At 52.4% G+C, this 23,036-nt stretch overlaps 1 protein-coding gene across 3 annotated transcripts in view; it reads right to left on the reverse strand.

The window, feature by feature from the left end:
* The window catches only part of PLXNA2 (plexin A2), a 179,378-nt gene that overhangs the window by 34,110 nt on the left and 122,232 nt on the right, over window positions 1-23,036 (reverse strand). For all 3 annotated transcript variants that reach the window (XM_042799981.1, XM_042799980.1, XM_042799979.1), the window contains exons 10-16: window positions 20,601-20,801; window positions 18,657-18,753; window positions 18,086-18,279; window positions 11,968-12,119; window positions 7,814-7,931; window positions 4,068-4,204; window positions 642-809 (exon numbers count right to left, since the gene is read on the reverse strand). In XM_042799981.1, coding sequence (XP_042655915.1) covers window positions 642-809; window positions 4,068-4,204; window positions 7,814-7,931; window positions 11,968-12,119; window positions 18,086-18,279; window positions 18,657-18,753; window positions 20,601-20,801 — 1,067 coding nt within the window. The remainder of the gene's footprint in view (window positions 1-641; window positions 810-4,067; window positions 4,205-7,813; window positions 7,932-11,967; window positions 12,120-18,085; window positions 18,280-18,656; window positions 18,754-20,600; window positions 20,802-23,036) is intronic.

Consider the following 23,036-nt stretch of genomic DNA (forward strand, 5'->3'; position numbering starts at 1 on the left):
TTCGACTTGAACTCAAAGCAAACGTCTTGCAGAGCCTGCTGCAAGATGCTTCTTTCCAGGGCAATTTAAAAAAAAAAAAAAAAAAAAAAAAAAAAATTGGAATTTGAAATGAATAGTTGTGCTAGAGCCCTTGTGAGCACAACCACTAAAGTCACACCAGGGGATGAGTATGGCCCAGGGTTTTTAGCAGCGATGATGTCACGGTGATGGGACAGCACCAGCCACCCTGTTCCTAGCAGTGAGTCTGGGATAAACAGTACATTTTGATTAGCATCAGCTTTTTCCTTTCTTGGTGGTTGCTGGTTTTGTTTTATTCCAGGACTACAAGAAGGAGCCTTTAATGAGCAATTGTGCACTTCAGCAGATGGAAGTGATCTTGGGGCTTTATTCGTGCTCCCGGAATCTCAGTGCAGACTGCTACTGCTGTAATCGCCTTGGTAATCACAACTACTTTAGGAACTCTGAACCTGATTTTCGGTAAATGCAAACACCACAGATGCCCAGCCCTGACAAATCCAGGATGCTGGGTGGGACGTGCGTTTCCAGATAGACCCTCTTTTGGCATCTCTGAGCGTACGCTGAGAGAGAAGACCCCGGCCAGGCGAGCTGGCTTCTCTCCTGCTGTCAGAGCCTTGCGTTACCTGGCGATGCTCCACTCGGGTTCGATGTGCTGCACCTTCGGATCGTCGATGTACTCAAAGAGCAAAGTTCGCTCCAGCTGAGCCCGGTCCACGCTGACGGAGACATGAACAGCCCCCAGGCCGTGGGTGGATGGGGCCGACACGCAGACGATCTCGTTCATGGATCGCCTGTGCAAGAGAGAATCCGGGGGGGGGGGGGGGGGGGGGGAACGTTAACGGGCAGTCGCAGTGCAGGGGCAGAAAACAAGCCTTTTGTCCTGGCGCTGCCCTGCAGCTGCAGCGGGGCAGGTCACTAAAAGCTGAGCCATCAGTCAGCCCTGACACCTGCGAAGGGGATGAGCTCCCCAGATGAGCAGGAGGGCTTCGCTGCCACGGGAGGGAGGGAACAGAGCTGTGCGCGGGAGGGGACTCTGCCTGCCCACCAAGAGCGAAGCGCAGGCTCCCTGAAATTACTCTTTGTGCCAAACTGCAGCCTCCTGTATCCCTCTGTGAACCCGCTGCCTTCTGTTGGGCGTGTGAAAACAGATGGCTGCTTTTTAAATGGGATGCATAAGCTCACTCAAAAGCCAAATTCTTCCCCCTCCCCACCTCACGGCACACACGGGCCCTTGTGAGCGGCATAATGGAGCCCGCACAGCCCCCACCTGGGAAGGGCGATGCCACCAGCATCGCTGCCTTCCAGCTTTGTCTCCCCGTCAGAGCAGGGGTGACCTCGGCTGCGGCGCGGGCTGGCCGGACACAACAGGCCATCTGCTTCCATCGGAGCCCCGGAGAAAGTCAAGGTGGCAGGGCAGCGAGGCACTGTCACAGCACAAAGGCACTGGTGGGTGGGTGGGTGGGTGGGTGGGTGGGTGGATGGATGGATGGATGGATGGATGGATGGATGGATGGATGGATGGATGGATAGAGAAGGGGAATGAGATCTGAGCGGTGCCGCTTCTGCTGCCGGGACAGAGCTGCGAGGAACCGCACGGCTCTGCAGCAAGCCTGGGTGCTGCTCCTACGAGAAGCGGCACGCTGATGTTGCTGGAAGGGCAGGGTCCCTGCATGGCCACCCCAGGGGTCATCCCACCCGCCCAAACCTGCTCCCGGCTCGCCAAAAAGGCCGTGCTGCTTCCGTGGCTCATTGAGTTTTGGCTTCTCACAGGGGCGAGGGCAGGGAAGCCTTCAGCACTTTGCTGCCAGTTTGGCACTTAAATCAAAAACTGGCACTCTTGAACGTCCAGTCTTTGCCATCCTCACCCTCCTCAGAGGATGCACAACTCGTGGAGGTGCCTGAAGAGCTGAGGCTCAGGTGCAGCCGTGCCCCTGCTCTGCTTCCAGCAAAGCCCCCGTTTCTCTACCAGGGCAGGGGGATGCTGTGTGCTCCCCTTTCCAAGGCCCTTACATGCTCCCCACCCTCCCCAAGCAGCGCGGGCACATCACTCAGCACCAGGCATTTCAGGGGGGATTGAACAGCGGGTACCACCGTGTTCCCAGCTCACACCTTGGCACGCCTGTCCACCACGACCGAGGGAACAGAAACAACCTCTTAAAATATCCGAAACAAACTGGACTTGACTGTTTCTCTCGAGGCAATGACACGTCTAGCCCTTCCCACTCTCCTCCTCCCTCCCTCATCTTGCACTCACTCTCTACCTAGGTTTAGTTTAACCACGAAGGCATCCCTGGGTGAGGAGCACGTTTCTCCACCCTCCCTCCTCGCCGATCCTGGCTGTGCCCCTGCAGCTGAAGAGCTGCCCGGTGCCGGCTCTGCCGCCCCGCGCAGCCGCTCAGCCCTGCCAGACCCCACCGCGCCTGCTTAGCTCTGCCGCGAGATCCAGAGTGACGCATCGCGGCTGGCAGAGCTGCTCTCAGCTCCCTGTGATCAGTTAATTAGCTTTCTGTGCTATTATTATGTCGTCATGGTGAATCTACCCACTCCTCCGATCAGAGAGGGGAGAACAGGGGAAGCTGTAATTAGAGTGAATCTCATTAGAAACTGCTTCATCTAATCAGGCTCCCCCACACCCTCGAGTACAATTGAAGTTCATTGCCTCAAAACAGTCCAAGCAAAACAAAGTGCACAGCGTGACCCCACATGAAGGATGGTGCCATTCATATACTGCCACTTGCTTTGTTTAAGTTTCTGCTTGCCTGCTGTAATTAGAACATACAGAGAACTCAAAACTCATCCAGGTTTTGCAGGTCAGTATCTGCAGGTTGCCTGAATATAATAATATATTTAAGGGATTCTATTACAGGGCTGATTCTGCTCTCAGGCCAGCTTGCAGGCTGCTTCTGCTGGTGGTAATGCCGTTACCCGTGTGCATCTGAGGCAGCAATCTGGCATCTTTGCTTTGGATACGGGAAGAAATGTCGATGGATCGGTTACAGTGCTTAGCACTCGGGGAACTGATCTGCATTTGAAGCCCTCGGCACGTCCAGACCTCCCGAAGCACCACTCCAGGATGGATGTAGAATAAGCGCTGCTAATATCCCAACGTGCTCCCATGTCTGAACGCCCCCAGCTTCTGTACTGGAGAACTTCTCAGCCTTCCAGATGAGCAATTCACCTCCGGGGGTCTTTACTTTCCCAGACACTTCCTCGGGTCCCCCTGGGAAGCCCGTGAGGATCTGAGAGGCAGAATCCCTTTGCACATCACAGCGCTTTGCTTAGGTTCCTGCACAGACTGTGCCCACGCTATGAAATGCATACTGCCAGCCGCTTCGGGGCACCTAGCTATGTCTGGTACAGGGCACGGGTGTGTACGTGATGCACACAGATGTATACCGCATGTATCTTTTTTTAACTAAGCCCCAAGAAAACCCATTAAGCCCTGCAAATGTCAACTCTGTGTTTACACTGCTGGGTAAAAAGCAAATTTGCCAAAGGAGTCCCAGAGGAGACTGATGGCTGTGCGAGTTTCTCAGCAGAAGGCGCGTGCAGGTCCCCGCTTTGCTCTGCCACGCAGAAGCCCACCCCTCGCTCCCACCATTTCCAAGAGGTTGAGGTACCCGCAGCAGCGGCTGCAATAAAAGTAATGCAAGCTGTTGATCCGTGAAAAGAGAAACTAGATCTTTTTTGTAAACATCACATTTTCTTCGGGTCAAACGAGCTGGGGGCAGATACTGATGACAACTATAAACATTTTACAATCGCAGTGATGTTTGCCTGAGATTTTTGGACCAGTTAACATTGTAATGGCATTAAAATAATGGACGGCACTAATATCAACGCGATCCCTCCTTTGCCAAGCAAGGCTCAGTCACAGTAAGAGAGAAGGTGGTTTTGTGTAATAAAAGAGGGAACGGGGACCTTCAGGGGTTCCCAGGTGAATTTTTGCTGTGGCTGGATGTTCAGCTACAGCAGCTACACGGTGGTGCAGCCCTGATAACCAGGACGTGGGCGGCAGGAGCCCGCGCTGGCCCGGCTCGGCCCCTTACCCGTAGAATTCGCAGGTCTGGTTTCCCAAGAGCACCGAGACGCGGCTGCCGGCCCCCAGGTAGTGCCCGGAGATGGTCACCATCGTCCCTCCTGACTCCGGACCGCGGCTGGGATTCAGAAAACTCACCGCTGGCGTCTGGAGAAAGAAAAGGACAAACTGAGCGTTCCTGCGGGCTGCGAGGGGAGCTGCCAGCGAGCAGCTGCCCAGGGGCCGCGCCAGCCGGAGAAGCGCTGTCCCCCGAGCAGCTCCGTGCTTCGGCTGAGAGGGGACAGCCTTTCTTAAATGGAAAAGCAAAACAGGGATGCAGCCTGGACATCTGACAAATCTCCTGCTAAACCTTCAAGCCCAGCTCGGAAAGAGAGATGTGCCACAGCAACGAAACGATTGCCAATTTAGCCTCAGCAAAATGACGTGCTTACTTTCAACTTCGTTCTTAAGAAATGGTAAGCTGTTTGCACCCCGGTTTCAAAAATTAAATACCTCCCAAACCAAGCAAACTGCCACAATGGAAATTTGAACCCAAATGTTCAAAGTTTGCCAATGTGGTACAGCATCAGAGAAGCCCACCAGGGTCTGGTGATGGGAAACACTGCACAACTTCAACAAAAGGCAGCACCATCAGCTCCAGCTTAATATAAACCACCAGTGATAGCACTGTGGGGGCAGAGCCTGTTTCCCATTGCTGGTGGAAAGAATTCCTTGGTGGGAAAACTTAGATCCCACTCAATATTTTATTGGTGATATTATCACAGCAATGCCACGTCTTTATCCTGCCTTGCATGAGGATAGCTGTTTATTCCCCTTAATAGAATCTGCAGAAAGCAGGTACCTCTTTATTTGTTTTCAATCAGTGGATATTACCAAATTGTTTTACTAATGCTTTCACATTACCCTCTTTATGACTCTCATCTGCAAAGGCTGGCAGCCTCCCAGCTCCACTCCCCTGGTACCACCTGCTTGGCAGCTCCGTGCGTTTGTCCTGGTTTCACAATGCAATCTGTGTTTTCTGGGTGCCACAGCATTTGCCAAAGCAGCTTAGACCAAAAACCCGTTTGACCCTAGCTCCTGAATAGACCGGAGAAAAACACACAATCCACCCTGCTGTGGGTAATTATGGAATAATGTTACAGAAGGGAAAGACTCATCCTTCAACTGCTCATGGTCAGCTCACAGCTCTTATCCTAGCTGGGGTCACGAGTTGGACTCGATGATCCTCGTGGGTCCCTTCCAACTCAGGATATTCTGAGATAACCCCAGCTAATGACAATATTAGACAATATGAATGGTAATAGCAATAGTTACACTCAGCAGGCTTGGGAGCATTTCATACAATCAATAGGAGCTATTCCAAAATGCAAAAAACCTCCAACGGATGTTCAGTGTATGATCGCCCATCAAAAAACTCCTTTATTCTCCAGCCCAACCCTGGTGACTGTTCCCAAGGTGAATTAGGAACAAGCTGCAATGCTGTGAACACTCCAGGCAGTGAGAGCCACCCTCCTCCTCCAGCCCCATCCCTGGGGCCCTGCGTCTGCTCCTGGGAGCCTGGGGAAGAAAGGAGCAGTTGTTCAACACGTCCCTGCGGTCCAGCAGTTCCCACACACACACCAGTGACAGAGCTGCACGCGTGCTGGAAAGCACAGCCCTCCTCTGCATTCAAACCCGATTGGAAGCACCTCCTGGTTACAAGTATCTGATGTTTCTGGTGTGAGCATCACCTTGTCTAAGCACTGCAAGCCTTGGAAATTCAAAGCACTGTCAAAAATAGAAACTCAGGCTGTAACCCCAAGCAGTCATTATTGTAAACAAGGAAAAAGCAGAACTGAGGGACCATTCTAGAGACCTGCAAAAACTCCCAAAGCTGAGGTGAGGCCGGCATTGGATGAGAGCCTGAAAGCTGAATAAGAATTTTCCATCTTCAACTCATGATTTGGTGATAATTATGACAGATTTACAGATCCAGAGTAGCTCCAAGGTTCCACCTCCCCAGATAAAACGGGTGTAATTAAGGTGACAGCATCATTCCTGCACGGTGTCAGGCACCAGATGAGCTCACTAAGGCATGAACCCTCTCAGGGTCAGAACAGAGCTCTGCTTTAAGGTACCAATCAATTCTACTACTGACTTTAATGGCATAAACCAGCTGTAATGGAATTTGTGGCGGCGCTAAAGAGAAAAATAGAGGCCAACTAACAAAAGGAAATGATGTGCTAGAAGTTTTAGATGCCTGAGAAAAAGAAACGACATAATCAGGGTAAGTGCTGAAAATCAGAAGCAACAATGCAAAGGATGATAACGGTCGGCATATGCTCACCAGGTTGCTGCAAGGTACTACGCCAAGATTCATCTCTGCAATTACCTTCCACTGGCTCCTGGTTATTATTTAACACAAAGCACGAGAGCATCCTCCTTGTGTCGCACGGGAACCTGCCTTTCAATAATGGCAAATCTGGGCACTATAGTGGCAGTGCCCTGTGACGATCCGAAGGGTTTCTGGCATATTCGAGCAAAACGGGGTGATATTTTGCACCCCTGCTATGTTGTTGAATAAATGAAATCCCTCGGGAGGGCATTGCTTACAATGCTGATAGGGTGGCAGGGGCTAGCCTGATTTATCTCTCAATTAGTTTACAAATTGTGGGCAATTGGTAAGTGCTGGCATTTCCCTGCATACAGATTCCACTAAGCACAAAATCAATGTCGCTGGATGAAGTGCCCTGTTTAGGCAAAACTGGAGATATGAGAAACCCCAGCTGTGGCTTTTAAGTTTATAAATCAAAAGGCTGCTAATTAAACAACAGAAAGAAATGACCCACTCAACCAACAGAAGCCAACCAACCCAAAGAGCAGCTCTCCGTTAAGCAGAGAAAGTCTGCACTGGACCACAATCCTTGGATTGAAAAAAAAAAAAAAAAAAAAAACAACCCAAAACCAAAGCACCCTGAATATTTGGATGCAGAACTACCTTTCCATCCCAAAGGGCATCATGGTGAAAAAAGTAAATCTATAGACACACAAACTCACTCAGGTATGTTTAGGTTTCACAGGCAGTTGATTAAAACTAGGTTTCTAGCAGGACCTCAGTACATGAGCTGCAGGAGGAGGGACTCCGGCGCTTGCTCTCTTGTTGCGTGTTCCTGTGCTCGTGCAAAAAGGCCTATTGGTGCCTGTCTGTGTACGTCTGCACGTATAGAAACATCTTCAAATCCAGGCAGAATCAGCGCCCTAGATTCATCCCCATTAACTAAGCACCAAAGTAGCAATGCCCGTTACAAACACGGGAAAATTTTGAGCGCCGACTCCAACTCCTTGACAACTCCTCAGGCACAAAGTCCTCGGGTACGGGACAAAGTTACGCTTTGTGTAACACTCCTATCGGGATCACAGCAATGCACTTTGCAAGGAGTAACCGAGCCTCGCAATCCAGAAGGTTATCACTGTTTTGGAGGTGCAAAGCTGAAACCAAACGCTGTGGGAACACTGGGTTTAGGTTCCCACATAAACCCTGCTTATTCTGTGGACTCATGCGAGCTCTAGCTCCTGAAAACTGGGCTTGTTGACTGGGCTACCAAGAAATTGTGCAATGCCATGGGGACAGCACCAGAAAAAGACGGCGATTTTGGGATTGCCTTCTGGTTGTTGAACCCCATCCATTTGACACGTGCACTCGCAGAGCACGGCTGATCCCACGGGGGGGGCACGTGCTGCCCCCCCCGCTCCTCCCCGCCTCGACAGGACACTCACCACGAACATGTACTGCTGCGTGGACTTGGCCGTGAACTCCGGCTTGCACTCTCCGATGCACAGGAGCACTGGGCCGGAGCTGATCCCTGGAAGCGCTTGCCCCATTTCACAGACGATCCTGGAAGCAGAAATGCCGCAGTGAGGCTTCGGCAGGAGGTGCCAACACAGCCCTGTGCAGCTCCATGAAGGGCTGGCTTGCTTTTTTCTTCTTTTTTTTTTTTTTTCCCCCCTGTCTTTAACTTTGATATCTGCCTCTTTAGAAGTAGTTAATTACTGAGTCTATTTTTACCCCATGTAGTAATTTAAAGAAAAAAATCAAAATTAGACATAATTATTACAAGCTGTAAACTCCAGAGCAAAGCAGAGCACTAATGGCAATATATTAGCCAGTAGCAAAGTGAGTGCGAAGTCCTTAGAGTAACAGATGAGTTCATTAAGGGAGCAGCTCACACTGCAGTCTCCCAGTTAATCAAAAATGGAGAAACCTGCTGTGATGGATGCGCCCGACCCCTTAACCAAACCAGCAGTGGTTTGGGGCAGGCTCCAAAGGAGGGAGAGGTCTGAGCTGCAGCTGAGCCAAGAGCTCCCCTAGTTTCAATCTGTTCCCTGAAACCCCACGAAGGAGCCTGAGCGGCCCAGGGAGCGCCGGCGCACCTGAGCTGGGCTCACCCAGCACACCATTCACACCTCGACAGCGGGCCGCTTGTCCAGGACTCATTTATCCAGGCACAAAGGCAGCTGGGGGTACAAGGAGTCTCACGCACACCTTTCCCATCTCATGTAATTCGACTGTGAGCCAGCCACTTTATTCCATGAATCCGACAGCCTACGGGAACCTCCTCTGAGCTCTCCGTGTGGGCAGCGTGGTGGGGGTCTCCCCTCGAGCGGGCACGTCTCCCAGGGTGGCTCCTCGAGCCAGAGACACCTCTTACCAGTGGCAAAGCTTTGGTAAGCGACCGCTGTCGTGCATAACCTTCCAGTATGCTGACCTTGGTTTGTGACTTGGTAACTTTGATTTGTGACTTGGTAACTTTGATTTTTGTCTTGGTAACTTTGATTTTGGTAACTTTGATTTTGGTAACTTTGATTTTGGTAACTTTGATTTTGTCTTGGTAACTTTGATTTTGGTAACTTTGATTTTGGTAACTTTGATTTTGTCTTGGTAACTTTGATTTTGGTAACTTTGATTTTGGTAACTTCGGTTTGACTCGGTAACTTGGACTTGACAGATTCAAATCACTCTTCAAATGACTGTGCCATACAGCAACAGAGTGAACCTTGCCACCGAACTTTGTTAAGCTGCAGTTTTACATCATATTAAAACCACTTTTGCTAATATCTTTGACAGAGGTCCTTTCAGCCATCTAAGCCACCCTGAGCAGTCCTTGCGGGGCAGACAGGGCCGGCTAACGCAGAACATACTGATGCTGGTAAAAGAATTAAGTGGCACTAAAAGACTCTGACCTCATGCTCCTCATGTGGCCCCACTCAGCCCCGTGGGCACATCCCGAGGCAGGGAAAGCCGTAAGGACAGGAGTTAACCACAGTGGGCCAGGCTGGAAGGTGGGGAAACCCTCATTATGCACCCTGTGGGCGTGCAATCCAAAAATCCCAGGGCACTGGGAATGCGTAATGCCTACTGGAGAGGAGACCAAGCAAATGCCTGTCAGGCCAGCAGTTCTGGGAGAGGTGTTCAAAGTGGGACGTCGGCTGGCAGGGCTCTCCAGCTGCACCTAACCGGCACGGATGCTGTTTGCTCTCACGGCAACACTGGAAAGAGGAATTCAAGAGCATCCTGCCAGGCACTGGAAACCTCGGGACAGGAGCAACCTGCCTCGGGGTTGGGGGTGCAGTAACGCCAGTGCTGAGACCCTTGTTGGTGTCTGGCTCTGAGAGCGAGACCAGAGGAAGAGCCAGAGCATCCTCCCCCCAGGGGCTTTTCAGAGCGGCCGGGGAGACGCTCGCTCTTCTGCCGATCACGTGCAAATGCATAAAAGGCTCCAATTTGTGAAGGCAGCGTTTCAGCTGCCTCCAGCAGCATTAAATTCACGGCAAATAAAATAAAAAGACTAAAGGAAAAAAGAACCCGCCGACAGCATGCACAGGTGATGCCAGGAGGCCTAATGAAATACATACATGCTAGTAAAGAGCTCTAATGTGAAAGTCTTTATCGCTGCACATCAAACCGGGTTGCTGAGAGAGACGCTGCCTTTGGAGAACAGGAGCTGAAGCATCTCAGCTGGGTGCCTTAATCTGCCACGTGCTCCTCTCTCTGCCTTTCAAGCAGACGTCACCCATGCACCTCTCCCCTCTGCCTGCTATTTCGTTACTTCTCCTCCTGCAAACCGGCAGCAGGGCGAGCAGGCAGGGTTTCTGTGCTGCCGGGCTGCAGGCGAGGGTGGGGGGCTGGCATTTGGGAGCAGTAACCTCTGCCCCTGCCAGCCCACAGGCAAACAAAGCAAGGTGAAGCGATTCCTGACAGCCCACGGGCAGGAGGGGAGCGGAGGTTCGCTCCCACGAGGAGCAGGGATACACCAAGCGCTGTATATGAGGGGAAACACCAAATAATCAACTATTTGCCCGTAAAGCAGCAGCTGCTGTACAGTCCCAGGCATGACGGGGCATGGGACGGGGCACAAGCGACCTGGTACACCTGATCCTGGTTCCTGATAAAAGCCAAATTCCCAGCAGGTACCTTGTTACAAAATGATGCATTCGGCAGAGCTGTAGGGTGTTGATTGCCAGGCTAAGTGGCCCTTTCACCAACATTAACCTAATTGCTGGCTGATAGATTGCGTGGCTGGAGCATATGGTGAGTCATTACAGTCTTGGAATTCAGTCTGCCCACAGAACCCTTAAGAGGGTCCTTTTATCTGTATTCATCTTTAAAAGGCAGCTCTCATGCTAACGCTTGCTGTTATCTGCCCAGGGTAAATGTTTTAATGATGTTAACAAACTTTGAAAGCTCAAGAGCCGTAATTAGAGTCATGATTATAAAATCAGGGTTTCATACCATCAAAGGAAGATAATTTTATAATCTTCCATCCTTTATTTGAAAAATAAAATAAAACAAAATACTGCTCAGCAGAACAGCCCAAACTGCTTGCAGTGACAGTACTACTGGTGCAGTGCTTGGGGCCATTCCTGCGATAACACCAGCGATACTTTGCACGCCCACAGTGCCCTTCACCCAGCGACCACATGGAACACGGACATACTGCACACATCCTCATCCTCGCTGTTCAGAAGGGGTGATTAATGCCATTTCTGTCTTACAGATGGGGGAACAAAGACAAGGAGCGAGCAAAAACCAAACCAATGCCACCGTGTGCTAGTGACAGGTCCCTCCACTATGCTGGGAATCCACCAAACGCATTTCACCACCGGAGGACAACTGGTTTCAGCTCTCCTGGAGCTGGGGCAGATCCACACTGCTGGGACCACTGGTGGGCCCTGGGCTCCCCCGCCCTCACTGTGAGCAGCAGGAGGGATTAGACAACCCAAGGGGAGACAGAGTGCTCCTCTCCTGCCCTCCACAAATGACCCCCAACACACCCCTCAGCACCTTGGCTACACCAAACCCCCCTCTCCCCTCCAAGCAGCAACTGGGGCATGTGCCACTCTGGGAGGTTTATTCGCCCATCCGCTGTAACGTGGCTATTTTCTAATTTTTGGTTGACATTTTTCTTAGTGAAATAAATGAATCGACTCCAGTGGAGGCCCATTCGGATTAAGCGGCTGTCACCGCCTCACCCGCCTAACAAATGGCTGCGTGCAGCCGGCAGCGCTGGCTGAATTTCAAGTGCGATGGGGAGCAGAGGGGGCAGAGAGGCTCAGCGTCAACAGCAAGGTGCTCATCAGAAAAGTTGCTTAGCAAAGCAGGAACAGCGGTGTGGAAGGAAACAAAACACTTAATGAAAGCTTAAAGGGCTGCTTAACCCCCACAGAGAGCACCCAAGCGGCTCAACCCCTTCGGGTGTAGGAATGACATGCTGTGGTCCGGGCACCATCCACCTCCAGACCCCTTCCTGCAGGGTCTGGATGAGTTACCGGCCTCCCGAGCGCTCGCCGGAGCTCAGGGCAGAGGCTTTGTGCAGGCTGGCCAGCCCTGGGGACCCGTGGTGGGGACGGGCGAGCTCCCCGAGGCCACTCACTGTTCTGCGACGACGTACTGCTCGGGCAGGGGCGTGCACTGCACCCCAGCCACCTGCACCCCGTGGGCGATCTCGGAGAAATCCAGGCCCAGGTTCACGCCACGGATGGTCACCCTCGTCCCTCCTTCCGGGGGGCCCGACACCGTCAGGATCTAGAGGGAAACAAAACACAGGAGAGTTTGAGCTGGTGTCCCCACAACACCCGGGCTTCTCCAACCCCGCATCTGGCTTGGAAACAGCTTTGCTTTGCAGGGCGCTCAGGGAGGCTGAGCACCGCAACCTCTACCTGCTCCTATTGCCAAATCCAAGCCAGTGCCACCTTCTCCTGGCTCCTCTGAACGATTTGCAGAAGCCCAAGGATGCTGAAATCCATCTGTGCTGTGCTCCGAGAGAGGACATCAAGGTCCCTGAGCTGGCCAAGAGACGTGGGCGATGCCATCCCCCAGAAAGCCTTGTGGAAGGGTAAGACTGGCTCCTGTTTTCTATATACAGAAGATGGTAAGGTCACCTTCCAGAAGTAGCCTGCTGCTTTGGAAAACTTTAACTTTTGCCTTGGCTGTTCCCTGAACGTTAATGTCACATTTTATTAGTAAGTTGGCACCTCAAATGACTTACAAATGTTAAAGGGTGAGGTGTATGCTTTAAAGCTGCCTGTTTATAGCCTGCCTCAGCCATAATCATTCTGCTTCTATAGACTTTCATTAAGGACGATATCCTCTTCAATTAGGAATATAAATTACAATAATCTATAGTCACCACATTTGGACCCAAGGCTCTCAAATCCTGAATCTACCACCTGTCTGCTGTTGGCTCGTGGGTGAGTTACTAATGTTCCCCATGCTACAGCTGTTATTAATAAATAAACATAATCCATAATAATGCAATTTCATTAATTTAATAGATAAATCTTGTTTACACTTGTTTGTTCCACCCTTGTCTTTGGCAAGACTTGAGCTCTTCAAAACCTTTTCCTTAGCATTTCCGAATGGATGGTTGCCTCTCTTTCACCTTCTTAAGAGCTCGCTGTTCCCTGGCCGTGAGCGGGTTGCAAGGCAGCAAAACACCAGCCCCATCCCGACAGCACGCCCCGGCAACCTGACTGCACCCCAAAGCAGCCCTCGTGGGACCCCCTGTGCTTCCCAGTGCTACGGGGCACGTCTCCCCCCCCCCCCCCCAATGCAAACTGCTAACGCCATCGGAACACCCCTGTTCCCCATCACTTCTGTGGCTCCCAGTTCCCCTCAGCACCTCCCTGCATTTCAAATCCCAGCTGAAGCCACTTGCCTTCTCCTCTGATTACACCTCTTCATTTCTCCCTCTCCATTTCTGCTCCCCTTTAAGGTGCTGCTATTGAATTTGGCCACACGTGCTGGGGTTCAGCCCACTCCACGCACCCAGCAGAGCCATGAGCTGCCCCGTACATCAAACCACCATCTCCTTCCTCGGCGTATGCTTTCATTTCTACTTCCCTCTCCCCTCGACCGCGCCACCGAGGTTTCTAATTTGTTCACCGCACACTGCCTGTTGTGCTGCTGTTTTCTGTAACTCATACCGCGTAGCACGTCTTGTGTCATTTAGCCCCGTGAAGCACTATGTGCCCGTAAAAGACACTACAAAATCAAGTTGCATTGCATTACACCGAGTCCCGCCGGCCTGCACTGGTAACGTTTACATCGCTAGTTGGGAATCACCTGAACTCAGCGGTTCACATACTTGACAGTTACAACTGTCCTCTGCAGCTCTAGATTATGTTAAAATGCATCTGCTGGAGCACTTACACTGCTGGGCTTTGTTGCCTCATCACTGTTCAAAAAAAAAAGTCACAGTTTGCCATTTCCCGACCTTACCACAACCAGTGGAGCCAACGGGCCTCACCAAACAAAGCGGAGCTGAATCTGTATTTTGAAAATGTCCTGACCTGGAAAATCCCCAATATGGAGGCTCCACTCGACCTAGATTTTAGTGGCCGCTAATTGAACAGTTTTGAAGTAACTGTGCCATAAAGCAGCCCCAGGGTTGGAACAGATGCATTCAATTAATTACAGCTGGAGAGATTCAGTCAAAATCACGGAAAGAAGAGAAATCTTAAAGGCCCCGTTGCACCCGGCGCCGGCGACCCCTCCGAGCCGCGTCCCGGGGTCACCCCGCCGCGGCACCTCCAGCAAACCCAGCCCGGGGTGCTCTGCCCCGACCCGCGGGGCTGGCTGCAACGGCAGGCCAGTCTCTGCTCTGAGACCGACAGGGTTAGGAAGAAATATTCCCCAATTTCAAGAAATATACTTCAGTAGAACGGCTTTTCACTCAGAGGTCTCTGGAGGATCAAAAGAACCAGCAAAGGGCAGCTAAGGATAAACTAGGCCATCACCAGGGACTGCAAATTTATTGTTTAGGGGTCTGCACCTCTGCTGGAAGTTTTTTAGGTTGTTTGCAAAACTGAAGCAGTTTAAAAGTCACTGAGATCTAGAGAGGGGTGTGGGAGGCAGGGCCTTTGGTTTTATCATCTCCCGAGTTATTCCGAGCAGGTCACCTCTCCCCTCTGCATCAGCTTTGTCCTGCTTGAAACAAATCAGCAATCCACTGCCTCGAATAAAGCATGTTCCTGCTGCTCAGGGCAAGGATTTATGCACGTGTGAAGCACTGTAGTACTCACAGAAAGGGTCCAAATACAGAGATGAAGTGGGTGGTGTTTGGAGCCTGGTTACCCTTACACTCTACCCTTATATCACATAAGGATTGCAGATGCACCACTGCATTTCTGTTGTTGCTGCTTCTCACCTGAAGCCAAGGTAAGGATCCCAGGGATCCCCGAGGTTGGAATCCAAGGGATCCCAGGGATCCAGGAGCCCCAACACGGTGCTAGCACACTTCCCTCCCCAGCCTGGCGAAGACACCGCGATAGCTGCGCAGGATAAAAGTTCTCAGCCTCACGTCTTGCCGGTTGCATGGTTCAGTGTTTCTGACACAAAGCAATATTTAGCCTCCAGAAGTCTGAGCACGAGACGGGGAGACCTGGGGCTGGCTGTGAGTCGGACGGGGTTTTCCTCCTGGAGCTGGAGGCAAGCCGCGAGCCCAAGGCCGTTCTGCACAATAACCACTTGGCATCTGTTAGGGTGAGGACAGAGCGCCCGGCTTGCAGAATAAATGGCATAACCCCTGCCCCCTCCCAAAATGCCATCCACCTTCACTCTCTTTGTCTTTTTTTCATCCCGCTCTGAGCTAGCTGGATCCCAGCTGATGAGCCCAGCAGGGAACCAGCACATAAGCATTGTCATCCCGGCATGATCCCTCCTTGTCTCTGCCTTAGCTGATAGCACATTCAGAACCTAATTGTTATCTCAGCAGAGCAACTCCATTATTCAGCCTGACACTGCCCCCCCTTCAGCTGTTTGTTGCACTGATGTTATATTAATGAGGCCTGCAAATAAATGAATAGGAGATCACAGTGCCGCTTGTTCGCAAGAAAACTGATTTTTATTTATTTATTGCTAAGACCACAGACCGTGTAGAAGTTTTATGCTGTGAAAGGGACACTGTTGGTGACAGCTGGGCCTCTTACTCGGAGAAAGAAAAGGGCTGTGTATATCCTACTGCTCATTTACTTTTATGACTATTAAAACATGATCTCTTCTTATTAGCTATGCATCCCCCAAAGGCACCGGCGCCTGGGAGCCAGGCCCTTGACCTCCAGCTCGACAGAAAGAGTGAACCTGGCCAAGCGAAGCAAAAGGAGTGGAAAACAGCCCATATTAAAGGCTCTTTTAGTCTAAGTGATCCAGGCTGCAATGCAAGCCCCAGTGGGACCAAACACGGCTCCCCAGTCGAGCGTCAGTGCCGGTGCTCGCAGGATGGAGAGCGTGTCACCACTGCCTGCTCCAAACCCGCCAGGTTTTCTCTGTTTATCCGCCGTGGTCTCCTCCCAGCTGTCAGTGCACAGCTCTGCAGGGCTGGGCGCAGCAAACGGTACCCGAAAGACTCCCCAAACCCGTATGCCAGTAAAAAGGACCCAACGGCAACAAAAGCTGTAAAGGTCTCCTGGTCTCCAAGACAATCTCATCCACTCTTCTGGAGAGGAAGGGGGGATGAGAGAAGTTAACCCGTGCGGTTGAGAGGTTTGGATTTAGGAATATCAACCCTGCAGGATTCCTGTTGGGCTTTGCCATTTTCTGTAGACCTGACTGCTCAAGAACTTATCAAAATCCTGGAAGTTTTTAGCCCTCTACAGTGCCATTCCCACCAGTGGATCTCCAAGCACACACACAAAAAAGGCCACTAGTTCCCTCTGCTTTCCCCTTTCTTTTTCTGCAACCGTGAAAACGGCAAACTTGACTTTCATGAAAAAGAAAAGAAGTTGTGAATTCACAAGGAAAAGGGTGGCAGGTGGAGTTCAAGGAAGAACACCAAACACTGCAAGACCTGTGATAAAATCACAACAGCTCACAGTGCTGCCAGCGTCAGCAGAGGCCACGGGACAGTACGATCCTCCCGAAAGCTGTATTTTCTACTGCTGACCCTCACTGTGGAATAAGCCAATCTGGCAGCGAAAGCACAGACATTTCCTACTCAATTCTCTCCTTTCCAAACACACTCAGGGCAATCTCCTGAGACTCAAAACATCCCCTGGCAAGGCACCCCGAGCTTCCCGCTTTGAAGGCTGAGACACAGACCTGGTTACAGAGACAAGAAATCTGTAACAGCAAAGCTGCTCTTTTCTCCTTGGACAGAGACCAGAAGTATTGCTTTCAAGTTGGACAGTGATAAAACACGCGGTGGCAGCGCCATCCCCGCGGCCAGCCGCGAGAGCCAGCCTGGCAGTGCTCAGATGCAAGTCACTTGGTGGCTGGAGCAGAGTGTTCCTCTTCTCTGCTTATCTCAAGGAGGGGGAAATAAATAAATCTGAGACTTCTTCAGTGTTACAACTGTCTGAATGGTTCATGGCGAAGAAAATCTCAGGCGGAGGTTGTTTTGCTTCTTGCATCTTGTAGCGTAACCTTGTGCAAGCAGAGCAGCACTTGGGTAAGAAAAATTTGGTTTCTGACTACTAGCAGGACAAGGTGAATGTCCAGGCAAGCCTTTAAGGCTCATTTTATCTCTCTGCAAAGGTGGCTATGACTTGCCGAACAAACCAACCCACCAAACAAGGAAAGGACACACTCTCAACATTTCTTAACACTTTCCCATCTCTGCAGCATTGGCACCACCACCCCCGCGCTGCAGCCTCACGAGCTCCACTCTGCAGTTCACAAAACACCGCATAAGAGAAATACCTGCCCATCAAAGCTATAATGTTGCTGGGCAGAAGGTCTGAGAAAGAAATAGCAAAGGCCTGGTAAGGTCCCCGCGGGACGGACGGACCCTCCTCAGCAACATCCTCCTCCAGTCAGCCCCAGCCCTGACACCGCACCACCAGCCTCGGCGGTTTCTCCCCCTCCTCCACAAAAAGGAGGCTGCTGCCTTCCTCCCAGGGGGTCTGAGCATGAGCCCGGCTCGCTAAGCTGGTGTAGAAACTAATCTGAGTTAAGAGGAAACTTCCACATCTACTGGGGTCCTCATGCAGCTGGCAGAACTTTGTGTGCAGAGAGGCCCTGCTACGAGCATCTCTGCAACAGGCTACTTGGATCCACCGCTGTTTTACAGCCATGCCCTCCACCTTCTGCAGCACGGACACATGCTCAGTGCGAGGGAGGATTTTGGGGGGGGAGTTAATTAAGCGAGAAACCAAAATCTTCTTTCATTCCCACCTGATACGAGTGTCACTCTTAATAGTAACGTTAACAGACCAAGTGCAGTTTTACTGGTAAAAATGCCCCTGGGAGACATTTTGCATCCCTCAGTGGTCTGAACGCTAACATCAACTACAGGCTAATTAGATCCCTAGTTCAATTAGCATTCTTGCAACAGTCCATAGCGGTCACCCCCGTGCTGGTAGCAGCGCCGGCGAGCGCCAGCCCAGCACAGCCTGGCCGCGTGCGGGTGGATCTGCACGTCAACGCTGCAAAAAAGCGGCAGGGCATTTCGCTCCCTGGTCTTCGGCGCCGGGTGGAGCGCGGCGGGTTTTTTGGCTGGGAGGGAGCCAGAGGCAAACCCGCGCGGGGCAGGGGCCGGCGACGCGCGCCCTTACCTCGGTGATGCGAGGGTTGGAGCACTTGACGTTCCTGCTGGACCAGTCGAGCCAGGGCTGGGCGGAGGGGGGGCTGCAGTGGGGCCGCAGCGTGCACTTGGCCTCGCCGCTGCACCAGCCGCACTCGAACTTGGGGTCGGCTTTGAGGCAGAGCCCGCAGCTCTCGCGCTGGGCCGCGCACTTGTAGAGGTGCACTGCGGGGAAGAGGGGACGGGCGCTCAGGACGGAGCCCAGAACTGCCGTGCTCATACGGACTGCAGCGGCCCGTGGACTGAGCGGCAAAGGCAGGGGCTGAGTTTTGGCTCAGCGAGCCGCAACCGGGGGGGGGGGGGGGGGGGGGCCACGACACACCCACCCATGGCGTTTCCCAAGCTCAGGCTGCGTCAGCCGTGCTCAGCGAGCATCGCTACCAGTGGAGCAGGGTGAGACGCTCCCATCCAGCGTGGGATCCGCCAGGACCACACCTCTGCCTGCAGCCGCCGTGGTGGCAGCTCTGCCCCAACAGCCGCCCCCCAGCCCCCGTCACCGCCCGCCCTCCCCCGGCTTGAAGGGCAACTCAAGCAGACGTTACCTTTCAGATCCTCCGGGTTGTCGATAACAAAGTTCCCGTTCCAAACCACAGCAAAGTCCACTGCCAAGTTGCTGATGTCCATCCCATCATAGAGATACTGAGGAGAAGATCGAGAATGAAATGCTTGGGAGGATGTATCAGAGACACTGACAAGGAAAAGAAGATGTTTTAAAAGAAACTGTGATTATCCTCTCCTTGAAAACAGGTGCGGATGTCTGAGCCACCACGTTTCTACACTTCATCACCAGGGTCCTGCTTTGACTCCCTCCTCCTCACCAGGAACAGATAATTAAATCAGATCTAGTCCTTGTGAGAGGTAACAGATTAATTATTCCACTCACAGTGGTTGCTCTTGTCACTCAGTCTCTAGCTTATCAATACAGCCCCTCCGGTTAATCAGACTGGAAGGACTGCTGCCTTCAGGCTATCTTCTCATAGAGTCACCATGCACCCTAGTGTGACTGGGAGCTTAAAAATCAACCTGCACAGCTTTGCCTGATGAAACAGGCAACCGCTGAGAAAAAAATAGATGGTGTAGAGAGGTCCTTTCCCAGTCTCTGCTTCAGCCTAGTCTAGGATAGCTCCGGCTTGAATTATTCACCTTCTCATGGACAACCTGGGGGCCATGGCTGAGTGAATCTGGATGCTTTAGATGAATTCCCAGTGCATTCTGAAATTCCCATTATCTCAACTAGCACCAATGAGGCCTCATTCTGATGCCCTAGTCAACCAAGAGCGGCTAGAAAGACTTAAAAAGGTGAGCAAACATTGCCATCCTCTTTGGGATGAGGGAGTGGTGGTTAAACCAAAGCAGACTGCTTTGACTGTTCCTGTGCAATAGTTGTACAGTTTTAATTTACATTTGGTTGTACGGACTCACCTTGCCTGGGTTTTACTAAGTTGGTGTGAAACAAGATCTTCTTTACAAGTGATAGAGCTGTGAGTACAGAATTGCCCTTACATTTTCTACTTACCACTTTCTGCTAGCCTAACAGGAATAAAAGTGCTTCTCTAATGTTTATAAATCGCCTTGGACAGGGAAAGTACTATATAGTATTAATACATTTATTATCCACTGAGCTGCAAGGCCCAAAGATGGCCAGTGATATATAAATATCCAGTGAAATTTTTAAAAATTCAAAACTTCATTAACAATTTAAGACCATCTGCACTGAATATTAAAGTAGACCCTGTTCTGCTGCCTAAAACAAACTGAACTTGCCCTGTTTGCCCACGGACCTCTTCAGATGCACGACAAGGAGGGGAAGGGCCAAGCTCTTCCCTGCCCGTGCTCCACGTGCCGTGTCTGACCCTCGGCTCGGCGGGTGGCCTGCATTTGCCACGCGTCTTGCTGCAGCCCTGAGTACCTGCCACAGTGACTTGGGCTTTCTGGGGTAAAATCCTGCTAGGTCCCTTGGCAGGGCTAAGCCCCATCCCACAGAAGAGAGCTATCCCCCCCTGTCCGCTTCTCCAGCAGCATCATTCAGATAATTTCCCTCTCTCTGCAGCGCTGTGCTCTCTCCCCTGGCAGTTTTCCTTTCCCCCTCCTTCCCTGCACCACGCTGCTTTTCAGCATTACTGTATTCATCCAGCTCCTGTGACCTGGAATTCGACAGCTCCTGATAAGGGGTCTGTGATTTGCCTTATCTCCCCCGTGTGAATTAGCCTGCCTTAACACCTTCCCTGCACTCCCTCCTCCTCCTCCTCCCCTTCCCCTCGCTGACCCCCCACAGTCAGACAGGCAGAAGCCAGATAAAGGATCTTCTCCTGGCTGGCACTATAATGAAACACATCGTTCGCCCACGGCAGGTTCCCACCTGGAATTCAGGATTAGTTTGACTCCAGGATGTTTCACTCTCCCCGTGGCTGAGCCCATCCCCTTCTATTCGGAGCTGACACCCATTTGGGGCACCTTTTTGCCCCGTTCCCCTCCCGGTCCCTCACCGAGCTGTTCTGGCACTGGACGCTGGAGCTGTTGAAGCGCAGGGCGGGCACGCGGTGGATCACGCCCTGGATGCTGAGGACACACTCGTACCCGCGCTGGCCGGACTGGGGCTGGGGCAGGTTTCTCGCCTTCAAGGTGATGGGTTTCACCTCTCCCACTGGGATCAGGATCTCCTCTGTGGGGAAGAGCTGGGGACAGTCCTGGGGGGCAATAAAACAGAGCGGGAGGTTACGGCAGGTCTGCCCCGGTCTCAGCTCGCCTGCTGCAGCGGCAGGGCTGATGCCCCAGCACATCTTCAGCGCGCGGGACCCGCCGCTTCCCTGTCCACCCACGCAGCTGCAGGTTAAGCACAGAAAGAAAGAAACCCCCATTTCAGGCCCCTTGCTCTGGGACCGGCTCTGATTTTCTCACCGCAGCCGCAGGAGGAGCAACAACCGCCACTCGGGGGATGAATCGAAGGCGTCCTCCCCGCTCTGAGCTTGCCGTGGGTTTTACCTGCAGAGCCCCAAGCCCTCGCCCTGCCCTCCCGCAGCAGCGGCAGCGCGTTATCGGCTGCTCCAGCTCCGCCGGAGCCCCGCTGCTCCAGGAGGGCGATGGGCTGCTCCCAGCGCCGCCTCCTAATCCCGTTTCGCTTCTTACACCCCTCGGCCGCGTGCCGCTCCGGAGCCAGACCGATCCGCCCGGGAAGCGCTTTCCCTCTCGCTGCCAGGCACTGTTCCGCTCTGCTTTATCCGAGTGAAATCACGCCAGTGCGCCATTAATTTCCGAGGCGATGCTGATTTCTGCTCTATCTGCTCTCCCCCCCTGCCATGCTCCGACACCTCTGGCCTTTCTGAAACACCCACCCAGCTCGCTGCCCTGCTCCCGCGCTGCTGCTCGCACCGTTTTGCCCTTAGCTGGGGGGTGCCTGGGTGGGTGCGTGCCTCCGCCGGCCGGGTGGGCAAGGCAGCGGGGCCTGAACTGCCCTTTCTATCTCTAAAGCAGCGATTTTCCCTGCTCTGTGCCTCTGGGGAGCGGGGGACATCCAAGGACGGGAGGATTTGGTTGCAGTCAGTATCCAGAAGAGGAGGGATGGGGTTTTCACAGATGGGATTAAGCGCCCTAATCCTGATTTCTGTTTAGTCTGAAAAACTGGCCTTTCCTCTTAGGAATCGTAGCAAAAGGTTTGGCACGTGCAACAAACTCCGAGCCTCCTCCAGCAAACAGCATTTGTGAAGGTCTTATGGCTTTCAAAAAAGTGGCCATCCTTGGACCTGAGGAGCTAATACTGAGGAGGGATCTCTCACAGAGAAGGGAGGACTGAAACAAAATGGGATTAATTTGCACACAACTGTATCTCACAATGTACCAGTGGGGCGGATGCTGGGCTGTGCCCGGAGTGCCACACATCCCTTCATACGCAGTGAAAACAGCAAAATTATCAACAAATGATGGCACCTGCAGATCTCCTGCCGCTGGGTGGTCACCGGGGAGACCCTCGGGCGAGGAGGAAGGCCAGCCCATGAGGTGCCAAACCAACCCCGGGACCTGAGGCACCGGCTCTCGGCCTTCTCCACAGCACCCGTTGGGCTTCAAAACCTTAAGCCTCCAATTCTTCCTGGCACAGGCCCTTCGGGCACCCTGAGCCTTTGACATTAGCCCGCAAAGAGCAAACCCAGCCTGCGCAGGGACCCCGCCAGCCCCACGCGCCGGGGGAGGGTGATGCCCCAGCCCAGCTCAGCGATTCAAACAAACCGGGAGCAGCAGCGGCTCCTGCTGCGGATGAAAACCTGCCTGCACCTCCGGGATGCGACCGAGGGCTGCTCCAGGAACACGTTCTTCTGAGTTAAATGCAAATTCAGAACGATATTACAGCCAGAGCTGTATATTACAGTACTATCAATCACCCTGCCAGGCCAGAGCAAATGCGTTGCGGGAGACAACCAGAAAAAGTGAGGGATGCTGAGCTCCGGGAGCGGGGAGAGGCTGCTCAGTGGGAGTCCGGAGGAGGAGAAGAGAGCGAGTGGGGGGCTGAGACAAAACAGCACAAAGAAATTTCACTTCAGGCGGCTCCTGATTAGGATCTGAAGCCTCTTGCATGAAAGAGGAGATTAAACAAGTCCTGCTCCTGCAACAGCAGGTGCAGTTCGGCTGACAACCGCCAGCCCTCCTGCAGTACGAGGCCAGGCCAGCGGGATGGGAGCTTTGCTGTAACGGCCTCCTTCCTGAACCCCAAAGGCTTCCACAACTGACCTCAGGGCATTCAATAAAGGTGACATTAAATAAAGAATGGCACTCTGTCCTTGATGGCCATTTTATAAACAAGGCTCAGGAGTTCTCAGCCTGAGGCAGTGAAAAAATGTGTAATGGTAGTTCCTTAGTCCCTGAAAACAGCCTGATTTTTGAGTATACAAAATATCATAAAACTGGAAGCAGTCTATTAAATTTTCCATTGA

This window comes from Tyto alba, unplaced genomic scaffold (assembly GCF_018691265.1).
Source record: "Tyto alba isolate M040663 unplaced genomic scaffold, T.alba_DEE_v4.0 Super-Scaffold_30, whole genome shotgun sequence".
In the NCBI taxonomy this organism is placed as follows: Eukaryota; Metazoa; Chordata; class Aves; order Strigiformes; family Tytonidae; genus Tyto; species Tyto alba.